The sequence below is a fragment of the Eurytemora carolleeae genome, unplaced genomic scaffold, assembly GCF_000591075.1.
Source record: "Eurytemora carolleeae unplaced genomic scaffold, Eaff_2.0 scaffold497, whole genome shotgun sequence".
In the NCBI taxonomy this organism is placed as follows: Eukaryota; Metazoa; Arthropoda; class Copepoda; order Calanoida; family Temoridae; genus Eurytemora; species Eurytemora carolleeae.
The window spans coordinates 70,160-92,024 of NW_019396482.1; the positions used below are offsets into that span (position 1 = coordinate 70,160).

General features: G+C 32.1%; 2 protein-coding genes across 2 annotated transcripts in view; both read right to left on the reverse strand.

Annotated features, from left to right (window-relative positions):
* Window positions 1-1,118: 1,118 nt before the first annotated feature.
* On the reverse strand, window positions 1,119-6,740 carry LOC111704082 (locomotion-related protein Hikaru genki). The gene is made up of 7 exons (XM_023476220.1): window positions 6,606-6,740; window positions 5,150-5,214; window positions 4,882-4,912; window positions 2,916-2,971; window positions 2,738-2,792; window positions 1,849-1,904; window positions 1,119-1,733 (listed from the first exon to the last, which is right to left on the reverse strand). Exons 1-6 carry the CDS (start codon window positions 6,613-6,615, stop codon window positions 1,867-1,869), a joined length of 255 nt encoding a protein of 84 aa, XP_023331988.1. The 5' UTR covers window positions 6,616-6,740; the 3' UTR covers window positions 1,119-1,733; window positions 1,849-1,866.
* Window positions 6,741-6,821: 81 nt separating this feature from the next.
* Window positions 6,822-21,865, reverse strand: part of LOC111704089 (sushi, von Willebrand factor type A, EGF and pentraxin domain-containing protein 1) — a 35,450-nt gene continuing 20,406 nt past the window's right edge. The window contains exons 17-29 of the mRNA XM_023476227.1: window positions 21,489-21,588; window positions 20,246-20,344; window positions 19,997-20,083; window positions 17,958-18,016; window positions 16,898-17,007; window positions 16,166-16,227; window positions 14,435-14,568; window positions 14,174-14,213; window positions 13,623-13,754; window positions 10,196-10,310; window positions 9,178-9,278; window positions 7,877-7,944; window positions 6,822-6,927 (exon numbers count right to left, since the gene is read on the reverse strand). Coding sequence (XP_023331995.1) covers window positions 6,822-6,927; window positions 7,877-7,944; window positions 9,178-9,278; window positions 10,196-10,310; window positions 13,623-13,754; window positions 14,174-14,213; window positions 14,435-14,568; window positions 16,166-16,227; window positions 16,898-17,007; window positions 17,958-18,016; window positions 19,997-20,083; window positions 20,246-20,344; window positions 21,489-21,588 — 1,213 coding nt within the window. The remainder of the gene's footprint in view (window positions 6,928-7,876; window positions 7,945-9,177; window positions 9,279-10,195; window positions 10,311-13,622; window positions 13,755-14,173; window positions 14,214-14,434; window positions 14,569-16,165; window positions 16,228-16,897; window positions 17,008-17,957; window positions 18,017-19,996; window positions 20,084-20,245; window positions 20,345-21,488; window positions 21,589-21,865) is intronic.

Genomic DNA, 21,865 nt, shown 5'->3' on the forward strand with positions numbered 1-21,865 from the left:
CTAAAGATAATCTTATCTCTGATTCAATTGTTTACTTGTTTTTTTTTACCTTATTAAATAACTATAATCTGGCATGCTGGGTGATTACTTAAAGGGACTGTTCGCGAGAAACACTATTTCAACTTTCTGTATAAGTCGTTTTTAACAATTTTCTTCTTATAGACGCAACATATAGAAGTAAGATTAGTAGCGATCAAAGTGATTATTTCTTGTAAGCCTTTACCCCCTTTTTTTTCGCGAACACTCCCTTTAATTTATTCATTTCTGTTTCTTTCAAAAAACTCCCTATTTTTAAAATGGCACGTCTAATTCACAACAGTTTTAATCTTTTACTTGATTTTCAACAGAATAGCTTGTAATTGTGGACCACTTTGTTTGTAACCTGTTTAATATTAAAGAAATATTAAAATTTACTTTTGAATATTTGAAAACTGATTGAACATAAAACTTCTGCTATTTTGAGTGCATGTACTGTACAAGAACGTTTAGTCCAGTTTTCCAGAAATTAAACTCCATTTTACAGGTTTTAACATGGATTTCTCTACCCTCGTTCTTTTTTGGAAATTTCCCTGTTTGCATGGAGGGTCACTTGAAGTTACGCTTACACACCATTTCAGAGTTCAATTATTGTATCCTCACTAAAGTTTTAATTCTGAACAAAATGTTTTTATTTTGCTTACCCTCATTTTATTGTATAAACAAGTATACAGATAGGGTCAGAATAAAGATGAGTGATTAGCTATTGCAGATAAAAGCCAGACAAGATATTCGCTGCTAAATCTAAAGATTTTGTTCCAATTAAAGTTCAAAATAAATGTTAAAAAAATATCCCCCTTTCCACCGATTCTGCACTGCAGAAAAAAAACACAGTTTGAAGAAATTTTTTATTTAAACTATTTTTCTAAATAACAAGAAAGTACTATTTAATTTTGACAATCTAATCATTTAAGAGCAATAAAAGGTTTGAAGTAAAACCACGTTGAAAGTAAATGTCGTCTTACTAATTAAATATATCTTGAACATTTGAGATTGAATTTTGTGAATATGAAGGAAGCGGAAACAAAGATATAAGAAAAAAGGAAGGGGTTGTTGAATGAAATTGTCGAATGAAAAAAGGATCAATTTTATATTTATTAAATTCGTATGTTAGTGCAGATATTAGTAGGGTTTTCACTGGGGGCAAATTTGCGCAGTGGTATGAAAACATTTTTTGTGCGAAAATGAATTTTGAGCAAAAAACTTTATACGTGCAATTTTCACTATAAATCTTTTTTAATTATTCTTCCTTCTATTTAATGTTAGTTGAAATGAATTAAAAATGTCTTTATCTGTCTATTTGCGCAAAATGTTTGCACTGTTTGCGCAAAATGTTCGCAATATATATGCACACAAAAGTCTAATTTTCAGGAAATATACAATATCTTTACGAAAGGAAAGAAATTTTCGATTTATTGGAAACTTTTACAATTTTTCAAAAGATGTTAATTTTAGTTAAATTGAAAAGTATATTTCTCGGAAAGTGTCTCGAGATATGGTTGTAATGCATAATAATTTGAATAAAGCATTTTCTCTTTTAACTTTTATACATTTTACGTTAACATGAACAAAAGTTTTTCGGCAAAAAAAGTTTTGTTCTATCTGAGTAATCCTATATTTTATAAATTGACTTTTTGGTTGAGCTCCATCAGATTGAATTGACCAATCAATTCTAAATTGGAATTTTTATTACCAATGCCATTCTCTTCTCAAAATAAATCCAAACTGTTGCACACACTTTAAGCATTCAAGTAGGAATATGATGAAGCAAACCTTGTTTTATACATTAATTATTATAATTATATAGATAATAAATATAATCGACCATCTTTACTCTAAACAGACTGGGATTTCAGAAGACCATGTTCCTAAAAAACCCATTTTCTTAAAATTTCCTCAATTTATATTTTTCATCGATTTAATAATCTTTTATTAATTTATTCAATTCTGGTTCTGCCCTGTATCTAGTTGGTATTGTATGTTGTATTAACAATATGCATTTAATTAATTTGATTACGTGCACCATAGATTAATAACAATACAGATAGAACACTAGATTTCGTCTTTTCGAGATTTCAGGGGTTTTCGTTAACAATAACCCTGATGCAGAAACCCAAAGAAGTTAAGTCGCGTTGAATAAAAAGACAGAGTGGGATTCTGTAACCTAAATCTTAAAAAGACGAAATCTAGTGTTCCATCTGTGTGTATATTAATCTATGACGGGAACAAACTGAGTTCAAGCTACTCAAGCTAGATTCAATATTTCACCATTTAAAAGAAAGATAATTGTCAAATGGATAAAAAGGATATCATGGATAATTACTGGTGTGAATTCTTTAAAGGGATTGTTAAATTATTTCCATGGAAACAGTAAATCTACTAAAAAATATATGAACTTTAAACTAGATATGCAGTGAATTTAATGACATGTTCACTTGGAATTATGTTTACAAAGCCTTACTTTACAGAAAAGTTATTTTAAGTTTTGCTTTACATCTAATACAAAGATTTGAATAAAAAATGGTAAAATCTTTGAAAACTTGCTAAATATTAAATGTTCACTGCTTACACTGCACAATAATACTGTATAACGTGCTGATTGGACTATTTAAAGTCCTAACTTGAGCTTAAACGTCGTCTTTCTATTTTTCTGGTTATCTCTGTATGATATGTATTAAGTATTTTCTAAGAAAAGGCGTTCCTGAATTCAGACATTTTATTCTTGGTTCTCCTTTCATTGTTAGATTAGCAGAGCACTGGTAAAAACAGGTTTATTGAATTGTTTAATCACATTTTTAAAATAAAAATACTTTGAAATAAATTAATCTGATTATGAGTGAGAGTAATATTATAACCAACATGTTTTTATAAAACCTTTCCTTAAAATTCACTTCTTCTCCAATACTGTAATAAAACTTGACCGAATCCATGCTTCCTGAATTATATAACAGTAGAAAATCTTTGATTTTAATACCTATTTATATAATAAAGCTCTTCCCTCATATCATATATATATATATGTAGCTATATGCAACACTAAACACTGGGGCTTATTCCCACCCTCAAGGGACCAAACTATTTTTATTGCACTAAAGGACCAAGATGGGGCCAAATTCAAGATTTTTTCTTTCTCTAAATTATATATGCTTGCTTAAATTTAGATCTATAAAGAAAACAAATTGTTTTAAATTTTTATTCATAGAGTAAATTGGATTCAATTTTTAAAGCCCCATACGCTGGGACCAATTGATTCCACATATATTTTTAAACACTTTGCTATTGTAAATAAGCATTAAGCATGGGGAAATGGGAAGAGAGAAAAAAAAGAGCCGGACCCTATTAATTACATATATATTGATCTTTGAATATATCCATTATTATTCATATGTTAATGTGTAATATTTTCGGATTTTCAAACGTGTCGGATCTTGGCAAGATTCGAAGACCAGGTAGGCACTAGGCAGGCTCTCTCCTGTTCCGAAAATGTGCTTGCCAGCCAGATCATTTTATGTTCTATGGTGCTAGGGCGTCTGTAAAACCCTTATACTACACTTTTCTATATCATACATTCTATCTGTCTATCTGCCTTAGGTAGGCTCTCTCCTGTTCCTAAAATGTGCTTGCCAGCCAGATTGCTTCACGTAGATGGTGCTAGGGCGTCGAGAAACCCACCAGTCGCGGGGTGCATTTACACTACCCTTTTACTACACTTTTCTATATTATACATTCTATCTGTCTATCTGTTTATCAGTCTATCTGTCTATATATCTGTCTGGCTATATATTTATCTAGTTTCTGTCTATCTGTCTATCCATCTGTCTATCTATCTAGTATCTGTCTGTCAGTCTCTATATCTATTTGCCTGTCTTCATCTTCATCAGTCTGTTATGATTCTCTGAATCGTTGTTTGTTGACAGTGCAAGACGGATTTACAAGATTCACCAGTGTATATCTGATTTGTAACAAGGAAGCTGGTACAGTGGAAAGAGTTCTCATTTCAGCGTGTTCAGTCTACCAAACCAGATACACTCGAACAACGGCGGAGAGTTTATAAACCAGCTATGGAAAGAGTTATTTAAAGAGTTAAAGATACTACATACCAATACACCACCATAAAATCCATCATCAAATATCGTAGAGAGATGGCATTGAACTATAAGTGGGAATTCTGAGATCCATGGGAAGAGAGCTGGAGGATGAATGGGATCTGGGTGTGAAAGCTTCCTGTTTGGCCTATAATATTACCATGCATACTAGCACAGGTCAAACCACATTTATTGCCATGTTCTGATGGGAAGCCACACTTCCTGTTAATTGGAAATATCCTTTACTTAAAGCCGACCGATAAATGGAGTTATCAGACTAGACTGAAGTGATGCAAGAAAGGTTCCAGAGGGCTTATGCAGGTATGAGAGAGAAACAACAAACCAGTCATGGTAAGGTTTGAAGTTGGAGAGCGGGTCTTGGTTTTTAAGATTATACCTGGAAGCTGTGATAAATTAAGATAATATTGGACTGAACCTTACAAAATTGTCAGGAAAATGCAAGCAATAAAAACCCCGGTTGGTCAGCATAGATGTATTAAAAGAATTCAGAGAAGATGGTGTTCATGGACTTTCTAGTGATCCATCACATTCTGAAGTATTGGAAACCAACAGATGTAGTTAGCACAGGAACTGGAAACTTGTCCTAAAGGGGGGATAATATGGATAACATTTTGTTCTACTTGTCTTTGATTTAAAGATAAATACTCTTGAAACAGATAACTTTGCAGATTTAGTTTTGGGTTAGTTTTGGAAATAATATCCCCTGTAATAGTAATAATAGTAATAATAATGAAACTACCTCGTATTGCCGCTCCAGGGTAGGTACATGCCTAAGCATTAATTAAAGTTTTATGCACATTCTCTTAAAGATTTAATATGCATATTTACGAACATGATAAGTAAAGAAAAATAAAACAAAACATATTTTTCCGGAAATTTCGAACTTGAAAATGAGACACCCCTAAAATTATCAAAATGCGAAATTATTGCTAAAAAATTGAAAATTCGAGGATCAAAAATAAAATTAGTCATCATCGTTATTTTTGAAAAATATTATTTTTTTTAACCTTTACACAGTATGGTGAGCTGTTCGACCATTCCCCATTGTTGCTGCAGAATGCAACAGGTTTTCCTAGACAAACTTACATATATATATCACATATACAGGTTTTCCTAGACAAACTTACATATATATATCACATATACAGGTTTTCCTAGACAAACTTACATATATATTACATATACAGGTTTTTCTAGACAAAATTTCATATATATCACATATACAGGTTTTCCTAGACAAAATTACATATATATTACATATACAGATTTTCCTAGACAAAATTACATATATATCACATATACAGGTTTTCCTAGACAAAATTACATATATATTACATATACAGGTTTTCCTAGACAAAATTACATATATATTACATATACATTTTCCTAGACAAAATTACAGGTTTTCCTAGACAAAATTACATATATATCACATATACAGGTTTTCCTAGACAAAATTACATATATATTACATATACAGGTTTTCCTAGACAAAATTACATATATATTACATATACAAGTTTTCCTAGACAAAATTACATATATTTTACACATACAGGTTTTCCTAGACAAAATTACATATATATTACAGATACAGGTTTTCCTAGACAAAAAAACATATATATTACAGATACAGGTTTTCTTGGACAAAATTACATATATATTACATATTACAGGTTTTCCTAGACAAAATTACAAAATTACATTGAAATTTCTTCAAGAAAAATAGTTTCTAGTCTTAGAGAAATGTGCACATTGTGCACAAGCTGTTTTCTCTCCAAAAAGTACCCCCCCTTTTTTATTTTTACCTTTTTTGATGCAATTATTCTTAAAATGCAGTTGATAAGAATGAATAAAAAATTAAGGAAGAAAACCTCATGACAAGTCTTTTTATGTAACAAATTGAAGAAATCCAATTCAAGTTTATCTTAAAAAGGTAATGGCAATCACTCACATAGATATTTCAGTGTCATTATCCGATTCGGTACAATATTTACTTGCATGTACTTCAGAAAAAAAGGGTTTAATTTGATCAAGTAGAACAACATTTTTTGCTCCTTTTTTATTTAAAATTCAGATTAAATTCATCCATTTTTGATGTAAGTGTATTTGTTAAACAATTATACAATACCAAATTTAAACTTTAAGCTGATATTTGTCTCTATATAAAGTTTTGACTTGTCTGTGTGTGTAGATTGCTGTTATAAACAACGCTGAAAGTTATTCATCAAACTGAAAGCATCGAATAAAGTTTCGCAACACCTTGGCTATTGCAAGTTTACCTCACCAACTCTCTTATTCATTTTTCTAGTCCTATAGCAACGTTTCTTGCTTGAATTTAAAAGGAGTAATTGATAAAATATTGCGTGAAATATAGTTCACATCTTGTTTTGCAGTCATACAAACATTTATAAACTAAAGCATTATGGTGATGTCAAGATATAATATAATCATCATTATTACCTTTCAGCATATATCCAGGCTTGCAATGGTACTGTAGTCCAAAACAAATATTGTTCAGAAAACCCTTTATAAAGATTAGAAAAGGTTTTCTATTCTCTGTATAAGTTGTAGCGCCCCAAGTTTTGAACTTTTCCTAACTCTAAACTGCTTTTTTCATAATAACTTTATTTAAATTAATAAAGATTANGGGACAAGATGGGACTGGATGGGACTAGACTAGACTGACCTGCAGCTGATTGGTTTACATGTTGAGGGTGAGCTAAGAGACCATTCTCCATTAGGTTGACAGAATGCTCTTGTATCTCCATTTATTCTGAATCCTCTGTTTCAAATCAATATATTGGAGAAACTTATTTTCAATAATAAATAATATGGAATTTAATGTACCTGGTTTGTATTTGAAACAACATTAGGAAGCTGATTATTTACTTTAAATGTGTTAATTTATAGATTCAAAGGTTTCAGTGTTGCTCAATGAAAGCGGGAAGAAAATTAATTCAGACACTCATAACAACCGTTTATCTATTTAAAATTATTTTCTTTCACATATAGAATAGATATGTTAACGTCATTGACAAGGTTTGTTTTAATTTTAAATCACTGCTCATAAGACTTTTTGTATCTAGCATTTTCTCAGCGAATTGTTTTATAAAAAACTCCCAGTTAAACATTGAATTTTTAAAGAGATATAATTAATTCTAGTTGTGATTAGAATCCTGTTTTATAATAACTGGTACGTACACAACCCGATCAAATATTTGAACAGTCCCATTAACACAGACAAATAATCAGATGTATTTCAACAATGCTTTTCTATGCAATGAATTATTCATAGAATTGTGAGAGTGCCGGATATTATCTAGATTAAGTTTTATATAGCAAGCAACAATTTAATATTAGAAACTTTAAACAAAATAAAAAAGTAAAATTTAGACAGAAATTTATTTTGATTATCATACAATTAGTTTCTAAATCCGAAGGTACAAAACAATTATGTTTTTGATTAATTCCATTTTTATTTTGATGCTTAAAGGAAGTGTTCGTGAAAAATCGAAGGGGGTATAGGTTGATGTCGGATTAAATTCGCTATCAATCGCTACTAATTTTACCTATATCTGTTGCATCATTAAGGAGAAAGTGGATAAAAACGTCGCATACCTTATAGCTTAGCTGCTGAGCAAAATGGAATTCAATCTGACATCGACCCATATCCCTTTTCATTTTTAGCAAAAGCTCTTTTAAATTCTTGACATAGATTCTAGAATATATTCCTGGGGCAAGCTAAATACACTCGTCCATTTGATTCATTCTCAGTACTGGTAATCTTTACTACTGGGTCCTAGATATACAAACATTACAGGGTGTCACAATAGATGAATAAATAAACATAGATAGCTTATGTACCTAGAATTGTGCAGTCCGCGAACTCATACTTCTAGGGGTCAAAGTGTACTTAAATGATAAGCGGGGTGGTTTGGTGTTTTAATGGATTTCAGCTCCGATAATGTTAAAAATTGAGGGAACAGCAGATTTGACAACTTTTTCCCATTCACTTTTATACAACTAGATTTAGGAAAATGTTCGTTGCAGATAACATTCGGATTGGGTCTTTTCCAATCTACTAGGTTTAATTATTCCTCCCGAATAGAGTGTAAAATAACTCCGGGAATGGAACTATTTGAACAACAATATTTCACTAAGCAATATATCATATTGACGAGAACTGGAGAAGGACATGAGAAGGACTATACTAATTTAAATTTCTCTCTACAGGACTCATGTACACCACAAGTACTCAATGACATAAGAACAGCCAATGTTCACAACCGAACTATAGTTAATCTATATAATAGGAATATCTTCAAAACATCTCTGTACATTTATATCTTTCAAGATGAAAAATGTCGTCTTATGCGCAATCTATCTTTATCTATAGGTGTCACAATAAACATTCTCAGTACTGGTAATCTTTACTACTGGGTCCTAGATTTATACAAACATTACAGGGTGTCACAATAAACATTCTCAGTACTGGTAATCTTTACTACTGGGACCTGGATTTATACAAACATACTAAATTCATTATGAAATATTGATTATACTAGAAAATCTTTTTACTATCATACTTTCATGCATTCTTTATTCTCAATAAATTTTCATAAATCTCAGAAGGACATAGTCTTCATTCAATTCCAATATTTATTTGGACACCCTGTGATCTGTATGTACAGTTTTACAATTTTCCATATGGAGAAAAAGTTGTTGTATTCATTTAGCGATATTTTTTTGTGATACATAAAGACTAAGCTTTGCCATTTTTTTCTGAAAAGGGATGGCGGAGGACTGGAGGTGACCTATTTGATGAAGGGGGTCCCTTCAAATTTTAAAGTTACACGCCTAATTTGTGTTTTTTCCCAAAACTATAATAAAATTGGAAACTTATGACCTATAATGACCTCATATGACCTCTAATGACCTCGATAAATAGAAAATGTTTTAACTATGGCTTTAAACATCTCAATCTATTTTAGAAATAGGGATAGGGTTGAACCCAAATTCTGATATAACTAACCTTGATGATGGTTTTAATATCAGGACAAGTGATTTGATCACAGGTAGGGATCAAACCATTCCATTTACCAGTCGGTAAACAACGTAGATTTTGGGCACCAACTAAACAAACAAATCTCAAACATCAAAAACCTAACTGTAAGTATCCATATTTTAAATATATTGTCTATCCGAGAAAAATGTGTGTCGCAAAAAGAGGTTGGACAACTACAAAGGTTTTCATGAGATACGATATTTAAAAAAAAACCTTCCTTTAGATGGCTATCAATAATCTAAAACTATCTTTAAGTCGTCTCTTAATTGTTTTTTTCAGCATTGAATAGTTTCATATTGTATCCTTAATGCGCGAATGCCTTTGAGAGGAAGTGATCAACTTATACCTATAACTAAGTAAAAACGTGAAGATGTAGTGCTTGGCGTTGCCCGGGGCATTTTAAAAACCAATATTCAAATTTTTTTAGCCTCTCTTAATCCCAAGGTTCCCATCGCCCATCGGTTCCATAAATGTCAGCTAATTTGATCCAGCCGTTTGGCCAGTTATACCTAACATGTATATAAAAGCGAAGAACTTTATAATATAGATAACGTCCTAATTTAAAATTATAATGTTGCCTTTACCTTTGAACCTTAAACCATAAACTGTTACAGGAGAATATAAAAACAGTAACAGCCTACCTAAACTGTTACTATTACTACAGGAGAATATAAAGACAGTAACAAGCTACCTAAACTGTTACTATTACTACAGGAGAATATAAAAACAGTAACAACCTACCTAAACTGTTACTATTATTACAGGAGAATATAAAAACAGTTACAACCTATCTCAACTGTTACTATTACTACAGGAGAATATAAAAACAGTAACAACCTACCTCAACTGTTACTACAGGAGAATATAAAAACAATAACAACCTACCTAAACTGTTACTATTACTACAGGAAAATATAAAAACATTAAAATTCTTATTAAACTGTTCCTATTTATACAAGATAATATAAAAACAGTAACAACCTACCTAAACTGTTACTATTATTACAGGAGAACCTAACAACTGTTCCTAGTCTTGTGACTGTTGTTGAGGATACAAGACCATTAGTCAGGTTTATAGTTGGGCAATCTAGAGCAACAACCTAACAATAGAAAAGTGCAAATATATTATATATATTATATCATACTAGCTTGGGAACCAAGCCTGGCCCAGGGGAGTCATAGTTTGTCCCACTGTTTACCCGCTCCCACTCAAATATGTAGAACTACTCAAGTTAATATTTCAAAACCAAGCTAAGAACATTCCCTTGGGTCTCCCGAGTTCCCCAATCAAAATTTGAGGCAAATCGGTCCGTGGTTCCTCAGTTTGGATCGGACAAACTAACAAACAAAAAGAGATTACAACTTTGTATATACAGGATATATAATAATCATATTAATAGAAATAATAATAGAAAAATATCATTGTTATTATTAAAAATATTTGTTTCGGATTTATTAAAGGCTTTCCCAAAAAGGATGAGACTGTAAAGTAATAGTTAAGTTGAGTCTTAGGCTTTGAATATAGTTTACACTACTCTCACGTGGATATAACGGTTCTGTCAATATTCCAGAAAGCTTAGACTTTCTATCATGATTTGATCCATGAAACATAATTTGTTAGCTTTGTTCTAAAATACTATTTTGTCGGCATATGCATTTTGAATGAAAATGTATGAAATAAGCAAATCCGTAAAAAAATGATTATTGAATTAAAGACCAAAACACGTTTGATTTCAAATAGAAGAAACCGAATACTGCTCACTCTGCACTGGTCACTGAATTCCCATGTTTTTTGGGACACCCTGTACATGTTGGTGTACAGAGTGTACATTGCAAGTGTGTACATTGTGGGTGTGCTTCACAGCTGTAATAAAGCTGAGTGGACCCTAAATTTTTTGGGAAATTTTTTAAAGCTCTGCATGGTGACTTTGAGTTTCACTCTAACAAATTTTCATTTTGACTATCGTTCTTTTAATAAAAATAATTTGTTCTTTTAAAAAAGTTAGAATTGAAATTCAGGGTCAAAATCAGAGAAAAGCTTTGGAAGACGTGGGCCCTGGAGTAAGCAGAAATAAGATACTGTCGCTAAAATCTTTAAAAATAACATTGCCTCCTAAAAGTTGGGTAGCATCAAATGCGAATTGTTTTGAAATTTCCAAAATGTGTTCAGCCGTTTTTGTAACTTAAGAATTGACTGAGATATTGAGAAATTAGTCTAAAATTAAAAGCATTAAATATAAAACCAAGGTTGTTTAATTCTTTAGTATGTCCGACGAAGGAGGATAAACTTTAAAGACTGACAATGTTTTAAATATATTCTTTTGACAACAACTAACTTTACGAAAATTAAATACAAATTGTAAGTCCAGGGTCCAATGTCTAACGTACTGCATTACACCCTACCCAGAAAATTACATCAAACCTTGACAATAATATCTATTCTATTATAAATCCATGAGAGAAAGTGTACTGTATATATAATATAAATGTATATATATTGTTTAGTTACAAAATCAATATTATTTATTGGCATAAACTTGGTTGCTGGTCCAACTTAATTTAGAATCAAATCAAACCATGTCTTCTTTCCCAATATCGAAATTAATGTTTCGGAAAATGTTTTGATAAAATTGAAAATTTATCCTAAATCTCTGTATCATAAGAAAGTATTCAAAAAGTACTCAAGAGATTTAAACTTTTAAATTGTTTTTATTAAAAAAAGTTATGATAAGAGATTTCGTTTTCTGTATTTAAGCAGAAGACCTTATTAGAAACCTGTCCTATTGAGTGGAGAAGTACATATGTACTCCCCTGAATGTACTACCTGTATCTGTATAGAGGGGAAGTTGTTACGTGGAGTAGTACAAGTGTACTCCCCTGTATGTATTACCTGTATCTGTATAGAGTGGGAGTTGTTGAGTGGAGAAATACAGGTGTACTCCACTAATTGTACTACCTGTATCTTTAATAGAGTGGGATTAGTTAAGAGAAGTAGTACATAAGTACTCCTCTAAATGTATTACCTGTATCTGTATAGAGTGGGAGTTGTTGAGTGGAGTTGTACAAGTGTACTCCCTTGAATGTACTACCTGTATCTTTTATAGAGTGGGAGTATAGTTAGAAGATGTAGTACAAGTGTACTCCCTTGAATGTACTACCTGTATCTGTATAGAGCGGGAGTAGTTAAGTGGAGTAGTACATAAGTACTCCTCTAAATGTATTACCTGTATCTGTATAGAGTGGGAGTAGTTAAGTGAAGAAGTACAAGTGCACTCCCTTGAATGTACTACCTGTATCTGTATAGAGTGGGAGTTGTTACTTAGAGTAGTACAAGTGTACTCCCTTGAATGTACTACCTGTATCTGTATAGAGTGGGAGTAGTTACGTGGAGTAGTACATAAGTACTTCTCTAAATGTATTACCTGTATCTGTATAGAGTGGGAGTAGTTAAGTGAAGAAGTACAAGTGTACTCCCTTGAATGTACTACCTGTATCTGTATAGAGTGGGAGTTGTTGATTGGAGTAGTACAAGTGTACTCCCCTGTATGTACTAACTGTATCTGTATAGAGTGGGAGTTGTTGAGTGGAGTAGTAAAAGTGTATTCCCCTGTATGTATTACCTGTATCTATATAGAGTGGGAGTTGTTGAGTGGAGAAATACAGGTGTACTCCACTGATTGTACTACCTGTATCTGTATAGAGTGGGAGTTGTTGAGTGGTGTAGTACAAGTGTACTCCCCTGTATGTACTACCTGTATCTGTATAGAGTGGGAGTTGTTAAGTGGTGTAGTACAAGTGTACTCCCTTGTATGTAATACTTGTATCTGTATAGAGTGGGAGTAGTTGACTGGAGTAATACAGGTGTACTCTCCTGTATGTACTACCTGTATCTGTATAGAGTGGGAGTTGTTGAGTGGAGTGATACAGGTGTACTCCCCTGTATGTACTACCTGTATCTGTATAGAGTGGGAGTAGTTAAGTGAAGTAGTACATAAGTACTCCTCTAAATGTATTACCTGTATCTGTATAGAGTGGGAGTTGTTGAGTGGAATAGTACAAGTGTACTCCCCTGTATGTACTAACTGTATCTGTATAGAGTGGGAGTTGTTGAGTGGAGTAGTACAAGTGTACTCCCCTGTATGTATTACCTGTATCTGTATAGAGTGGGAGTTGTTGAGTGGAGAAATACTGGTGTACTCCACTGATTGTACTACCTGTATCTATATAGAGTGGGAGTAGTTGACTGGAGTAGTACAGGTGTACTCCCCTGTATGTACTACCTGTATCTGTATAGAGTGGGAGTTGTTGAGTGGAGTAATACAGGTGTACTCCCCTGTATGTACTACCTGTATCTGTATAGAGTGGGAGTTGTTGACTGGAGTAATACAGATGTACTCCCCTGTATGTACTACCTGTATTTGTATAGAGTGGGAGTTGTTGAGTGGAGTAATACAGGTGTACTCCCCTGAATCCTGTGAACTAGCATGGTAAATGCTCAATCTGTACTCTAGAGTTGAGTCTCTCATATGTCCCTGAGCCCAACCCTGAATATCAATATAGGCCAACATTTTTAGACAAAATTTATACAAATTTCTTTGCATTGTGTTGGGTTTTTCCCAAAGGCATTTCCCAAGGGTGAATTCCCAAGTGAGAATTTACCAAGTGGCAACTTCCCAAATGTGCATTTTCCCAATGATTAGGTTAGGCCTTCAAGTTCAGAGGCGCCACTGGCTTTTTGGGGGGACCATGTCCTGCGGCTAGGATTTGCTGGACAGCCGATTGCTGCGGCTAGGACAACCTTTGTAAAATACCTTGGGAATTTCCGGCTTGGGAAAAAGCCCTTGGTAAAGTACCTAATTCATCCAAGGGAATAATCTTTTTATGAAGAGAAATATTTTATAAGAAAATATGTGAATTTATTTTTACGTCCTATTCAGATTTGTGATAATTGTTAATGAATTACCTGAGGATAGGTCTTTTTTGTAGAGTTGGTTGGAATCCATCTAAACATTTAGTATTAGAAGATTTGAGAAAAATGTTAAGAAGAATGTATTATTAATCTTTTTAGAAGGGGGTCAAATAGATCATTCATATCTTATTTTTATGCAAAAAATTAAAATTATTCAATTACAATGAATATATTTTTTTGGTTTTCAAGTATTTTTAACTCATTATGTGAAAAAAAAAATTTCTTGACGTATGACCCGAGTTTTATGGAATTAACCTGGGTTGACCGTTCTTCTTCTGAAATAAGCATTCCATGTGCAGCGTTGTCTTAGGATAGACAAGGAGTGCTCCTGTGTTGCTCTGCGCTATTGGACCATTCTCATGACGGAACAAAACTGTCGGAGGGAGCTCCTGATAATCAAATATTGCATTTAACTATCAGGGGAAGCCCCTGATAATCAATTATTATATATAACTGTCAGGGGGAGCTCCTGATATTCAAATATTGTATATAACTGTCATGAGGAGCTCCTGAAAGTCAAATATTGTATATAACTGTCAGGAGGAGCTCCTGAAAGTCAAATATTGTATGTAACTGTCAGGGGGAGCTCCTGATAATCAAATATTGTATATAACTGTCAGGGGGAGCTTCTGACAATCAAATATTGTATATAACTGTCATGAGGAGCTCCTGAAAGTCAAATATTGTATATAACTGTCAGGAGGAGCTCCTGAAAGTCAAATATTGTATATAACTGTCAGGGGGAGCTCCTGAAAGTCAAATATTGTATATAACTGTCAGGAGGAGCTCCTGAAAGTCAAATATTGTATATAACTGTCAGGAGGAGCTCCTGAAAGTCAAATATTGTATATAACTGTCAGGGGGAGCTCCTGATAATCAAATATTGTATATAACTGTCAGGGGGAGCTCCTGATAATCAAATATTGTTTATAACTGTCAGGAGGAGCTCCTGACAATCAAATATTAAATAGAACTATCAGGAGGAGCTCCTAACAATCAAATATTAAATAGAACTATCAGGAGGAGCTCCTGACAATCAAATATTAAATAGAACTATCAGGGGGAGCTCCTGACAATCAAATATTGTAAAGAACTGTCAGGGGAAAAACATAACTATTTCCAAATTCATTTTTTCAAGTAGAGATATTTATTTCTTAAATATTTTTATGTAATATTCTTATGATTCTATAACACATTTCTCAATGAAAATTAATGGCCTGCAAGGCTGAAGGTTTCAATAAAGAAAATTCGAGTTTTTCATTTTCAGGCAGAAATATTTCAGAAATATTTGTAAATATGAAGAAATTTATAACCAAGAAACTGAAGCAAAGAATTCAAAAAGAATAAACCTTCAACAAAGATTTAAATCTATCGTGTTACTGTTCCTTAAATATTACACCTACAGTATTTAACAATTTAATCGTAAATACAAAGAGATACCCACAAAGGATGAGACTTCAGAAGTTGAGAGACAACTGTAGTAAAGCATTATTCTACTTTTTTCTTACATTCAAGATATCCTCTAAACGTTTTTTCTTTAAAGTTTAATCATTTAACTATGTAAATTATATATATAATAATAATATATCATTAAGAAACAAGGAGACCAAATTTAATGAATTTGAGCTATGTCGCTGACTGTTCTTTGAACCATTAATTCAAATTTGAAAATTAAGGAAGGATTTGAATCGGTAATCAGAATTTGAACCGGCGGTAGGCAGTTTAAATTTATTAAATTCGGCCCCAGGAAAGATATTCAAATATAGTTTTTAAGTTTTAAGTATTAATTATCATTCTTTGTGGGTAACCCTGTATAGCATTCTCCCAGTTCAATCATGTATTCCATAGAAGACCTTGCCAATCCAAAAAATAGTTTATTTTCTAAAAATATATATATTTTCATGGGTTCTTCGGAAATTTTTTATAAAAAGTTCCAGTTCCTTGTTTATTGAAATATAATCTTAGTTTATTCTAAGAATTGTTCACCTCTGCATAATTATACTGCTGGTTTAATCCTTCACAGGTTGGAACATTTTCACTTAGAACTCCTTAATCTCATATATACATTCAATACATTGTGTCATGGACATTCAGTAATCAAAATAGAACTCCTTAACCTCATATATACATTCAATTCATTGTGTAATGGACATTCAGTAATCAAAATAGAACTCCTTAACCTCATATATACATTTAATACATTGTGTAACGGACATTCAGTAATCAAAATAGAACTCCTTAACCTCATATATACATTCAATTCATTGTGTAATGGACATTCAGTAATCAAAATAGAACTCCTTAACCCATATATACATTCAATATATTGTGTCATGGACATTCAGTAATCAAAATAGAACTCCACTTTAACCATCATTTAAAATACTTTTATTGTTTTCATAAACAGTAAAAGAATATAATTAAACAATAAATGCTTTCTTTTCAAAACAATAAGATCTCTCCAAACCCCTAATTCCTTCAAACCCCTGGGATCCCTCCAAACCCGGCCCTGATTCTTCCAAACCCACGGGATCTTTTCAAACCCCTGGGATCCCTCCAAACCCTAATCCCTCCAAACCCCTGGGTTCTCTCCAAACTCCTGGATTCCTTTAAACCCCTGGAATCCATCAAAACCCAGGGATCCCTCCAGACCTCTGGGATCCCTCCAACCCCCTGGGATCCCTCCAAAATCCTGTTGTATCTAGAGTGTACATGTTCCTGATTTACAGAGGAGATGTGAGGCTCCAATCAGTTTAAATTTTCCAATATCAGAGCAACGAAATACAACCTTTGAACCCTCAGGTATTATATCCTCGCTAGAAAGCATCCTGGGTTCAAAATAAAACATTACTTTGAAAGAAAATTTGATTTTGATGTTTTGAAAACGAGAGTTTAAAAATCAAAGCTTTGATAAAGAGAATTAAAAAGTAATTTCAATTTTTTGCTATTTGGAATTAATAAATAGTTTCAATGCTTTGATAACAAGAATTATGAAGCAATTTAAATGTTTTGAAAATAAGAATTAATAAGTAATTTCAATGCTTTGATAATAAGAATTATGAAGCAATTTAAATGTTTTGAAAATAAGAATTAATAAGTAATTTCAATGCTTTGATAATAAGAATTATGAAGCAATTTAAATGTTTTGAAAATAAGAATTAGGAAGCAATTCAAATGTTTTGAAAATAAGAATTCCTAAATAATTTCAATGTTTTGATAACAAGAATTCTTAATGTAATTTCAATGCTTTGATAACGAGAATTAAGAAGCAATTCAAATGTTTTGATAACAAAAATTTTTATGTAATTTCAATGCTTTGATAACAAAAATTATTAGGAAGCAATTCAAATGTTTTGAAAATAAGAATTAATAAGTAATTTTAATACTTTGATAACGAGAATTAAGAAGCAATTTAAATTTTATGAAAATATGAATTAATAATTAAGAATATAGAAATAATTTCAATGTTTTGATAACGAGAATTAAGTAGTAATTTCAATGTTTGATGAAAATTAAGTAGTAATTGCAATGCTTTGATAATGAGAATTAAGAATCAATTTTTAATAGTTGATAATGAGAATTAAAAAAATATTTTCAATATTTTGAAACTTAGGATTAACAAGTGATTTTAATGTTTGAATATGAGAATTAAGAAGTAATTTCAATGCTTTGATAATGAGAATTAAGAATTAATTTCAATGTTTGGTAATGAGAATTCAGAATAATTTCAATGTTTTGATTACGTGAATTAAGAAGATTTTTTCAAATGATTCATTTCCTGTCTCCAAGAAATGCAACAAGATTCTCCTCTTCAGTTGAATAATTACAGAACTCTTCCTGAATAAGTCTCGATATACTAAATATAGTTGAATAATTATAAAACTCTTCCTAAGTAAGTCCCGATATATTAAATATAGTTAAATAGTTACATCGAACCCCTCCTAAATAAGTCCAGATATATTAAATATAGTTAAATAATTACAGAACTCTTCCTTAATAAGCCCAGATATATTAAATATAGTTAAATAATTACAGAACTCTTCCTAAATAAGTCCAGATATATTAAATATAGTTAAATAATTACAGAACTCTTCCTTAATAAGCCCAGATATATTAAATATAGTTGAATAATTACATCGAACCCCTCCTAAATAAGTCCAGATATATTAAATATAGTTAAATAATTACAGAACCCCTCCTAAATAAGTCCAGATATATTAAATATAGTTAAATAATTATAGAACTCTTATTGAGTAATTCCAGATATATTCTATTCTTAGGTTTATTCTACAGTTGTTAAAACAAATTCGAAATATAAGAAAGACGATTTTTCCGACCCAAATGCCTTAGCCTTTTCTCAAGATGCATGTGTACACAAGATCCATTTCCACCATGAAGTACACACATGTAACCCTCGCTCCTTCTTTCCCCGCCTCACCCCTCTATAACACATCCCAGTCAGTCAGGTTAGGAGAGTTGGGCTGGTAACAGCTCCAACACAGGGAGCCTCTTGACTCCTTCATGCTGACGATGCAGATACTGAGCTGGCAGCAGGCATGCTTATACCTCTGATCTCCCTATTAACTTCTTGAGAAGCTTACTTAGGAAACTTGTGTACGGCTCTGACCGAAGTTTCCGCTATCTCGAGTTGCATTGCCTTAGTTCCATTGATAAGCCCTGTTATCCCAGTTCCTGTTGATCTGCTCTACCAACATGAAGCTCTACAACACTCCCATGAAGTACCATCAAATATCCATCATTAATTCCTTTGTTAATTTCTAAATCAACCAATTTTAACTCCGCCTTAAATGCAAATATTTCAAAACACTCGTTTTTTAAATAAATGTTAGAAATATCCATTTTAGATCTCTTTATTTTATTATAGTGACTTTTAAAGTCAACAACCATGAAGTACACACATGTAACCCTCGCTCCTTCTTTCCCCGCCTCACCCCTCTATAACACATCCCAGTCAGTCAGGTTAGGAGAGTTGGGCTGGTAACAGCTCCAACACAGGGAGCCTCTTGACTCCTTCATGCTGACGATGCAGATACTGAGCTGGCAGCAGGCATGCTTATACCTCTGATCTCCCTATTAACTTCTTGAGAAGCTTACTTAGGAAACTTGTGTACGGCTCTGACCGAAGTTTCCGCTATCTCGAGTTGCATTGCCTTAGTTCCATTGATAAGCCCTGTTATCCCAGTTCCTGTTGATCTGCTCTACCAACATGAAGCTCTACAACACTCCCATGAAGTACCATCAAATATCCATTCTTAATTCCTTTGTTAATTTCTAAATCAACCAATTTTAACTCCGCCTTAAATGCAAATATTTCAAAACACTCGTTTTTTAAATAAATGTTAGAAATATCCATTTTAGATCTCTTTATTTTATTATAGTGACTTTTAAAGTCAACAACAGTATGTACCCAGGTTTATTCAACACTACAGTACCCAAGTTTAATCTACATTAATTTCTAAGGTTTGATCTTCAGTAAAGTTCCTAGGTTTAATCTGCAGTACAATTCCCAAGTTTAATCTACAGTACACTTCACAGATTTAATCTAAAGTACAGTTCCCAGGCTTAATCTACAGTACAGTCCCCAGGTATAATCTACAGTACAGTTCCCAGGTTTAATCTACGGTACAGTTCCGAGGTATAATCTACAGTACAGTTCCCAGGTATAATCTACAATACAGTTCCCAGGTTTAATCTACAGTACAGTTTCTAGGTTTAATCTACAGTACAGCTTTCCCAGGCTTAATCTACGGTACAGTTTCCAGCTTTAAGCTATAGAAGTTAAGTTTATATAATTACCTCAAGCATATTTGATATTAATGGTTCGGCTCTAGCAGCATCAGATTCTTCAATACATTCAGGTTCAAAGGGAATCAGTCTACCACCCTGTATTTCACACAAACCATTGTTTAATATCTAGGAAATCAGTCTACCACCCCCTATTTGACATAAACCATTGTTTAATATCTAGGGAATAAGTCTACCACCCTGTATTTGACATAAACCAGTTTTGAAAATATAAGAATATGTCCACTATGGCATGAATTCCTTGCACTGTAAAGGATTAGGAGTAGGTTTCTGGTATCCAGGAATACACGAGTACTCCAGGAGTACATCATGCTTTATTCTGTCTCCAGCAGATACTTCCTTAATATAGATAAATAAGAGTCCTCCAGCATGATACTCTCTTAATATAGATATATATATATATATAGAAGTATACTGCAGCACATACTCTCTAAATATATATATATAGTAGTACTCTACCAGATACTCTCTTAATAAAAAATTGGGAGGAAGGCATAACTTATAGGTTAAAATATTTCCAAAGAAAACGAAGAAAATGAATTAATTAAAAATTAAATAATATAAATATCGAAAATCTAGTAAATCTAGAAAATCTAGTAAATCTAGAAAATCTAGAAAATCTAGAAAATCTAGAAAATCTAATAAATCTAGAAAATCTAATAAATCTAGAAAATCTAGTAAATCTAGAAAATCTAGTAAATCTAGAAAATCTAGTAAATCTAGAAAATCTAGTAAATCTAGAAAATCTAGAAAATCTAATAAATCTAGAAAATCTAGTAAATCTAGAAAATCTAGTAAATCTAGAAAATATAGTAAATCTAGAAAAAAAAGGTTTATGTATAGATACAATATATACTATAAACAAATACAGAGAAATATAGATAAATACAATATATACTATAAACAAATACACAAAAATATAGATAAATACAATATATATACTATTCCACGCCTAATCACACACTTAGTGGTCAATGTCTCCGATATTAAAACTTCAGGATACTTTGATAAGGATGTATTTTTTTGGCCATTTTAAAAAAACCTATTTTCAAATTTTGAAACTTGTAAAATTCATAAATTTTAAAGTTTGCAAAAAGTTTGTGATCCGTTTTATTCAAATTTGGTATACAGATCAAAGGGTGTCAAAGTAAAAGAGGCGTTTTTGTATTTTTTGGAAAAACGGCCAAAAAAATCGAACATTACCTCCTTTAATTTTTGAAAAAAATCTCAAACTATCTTCATTATATTAATGTGTAAAACAAATTAAAAAATTCCATTGACATTCGGACATTAAGTGGGTTAAAAGCCTGATTTTCTTGGAACACCCTGTACTTTCGTCATTTTTCCTCTTTTTGACAGCTTTTCTGAGTATTTTGCACTTAAAAGCCTCCAATTGTGGCCATCTACTAAGGTTCCGTAGAATAGGAGATGATTGACCTGCACTTTGGCCTCCAAAAACGCAGAAAGTAGGGGAAATACTTACTTTGGTGTACTCTCCATTTTGAAGTTTAGGTACTGTACATGAATCCCCCAAGCAGACTGGAGTAGGTACAAGGGCTCCAGCTGTACATGTAACCTGCAAACTGTACACAAACTGCATGTTTTATCATTGATGATTTACTGAAATCAATTAATCAGCATTTTAAAAATATTTTTTGAGAATACAAGTTTTCTAGATAAATTTTGATAAATTTAATAATAATAGTTTGACATGACTATTGCACATTTAAGATTGAAACCTTAAGGCTTATTTTTGATGAAAAATGTTGAGAAGAGAAAGTAAATTTGAATTAAAGTAAATGTTAATATATGAAACCAAGAGAAGAATCATATTTTGTTATCAGGAAGGGGGGGGGGGGG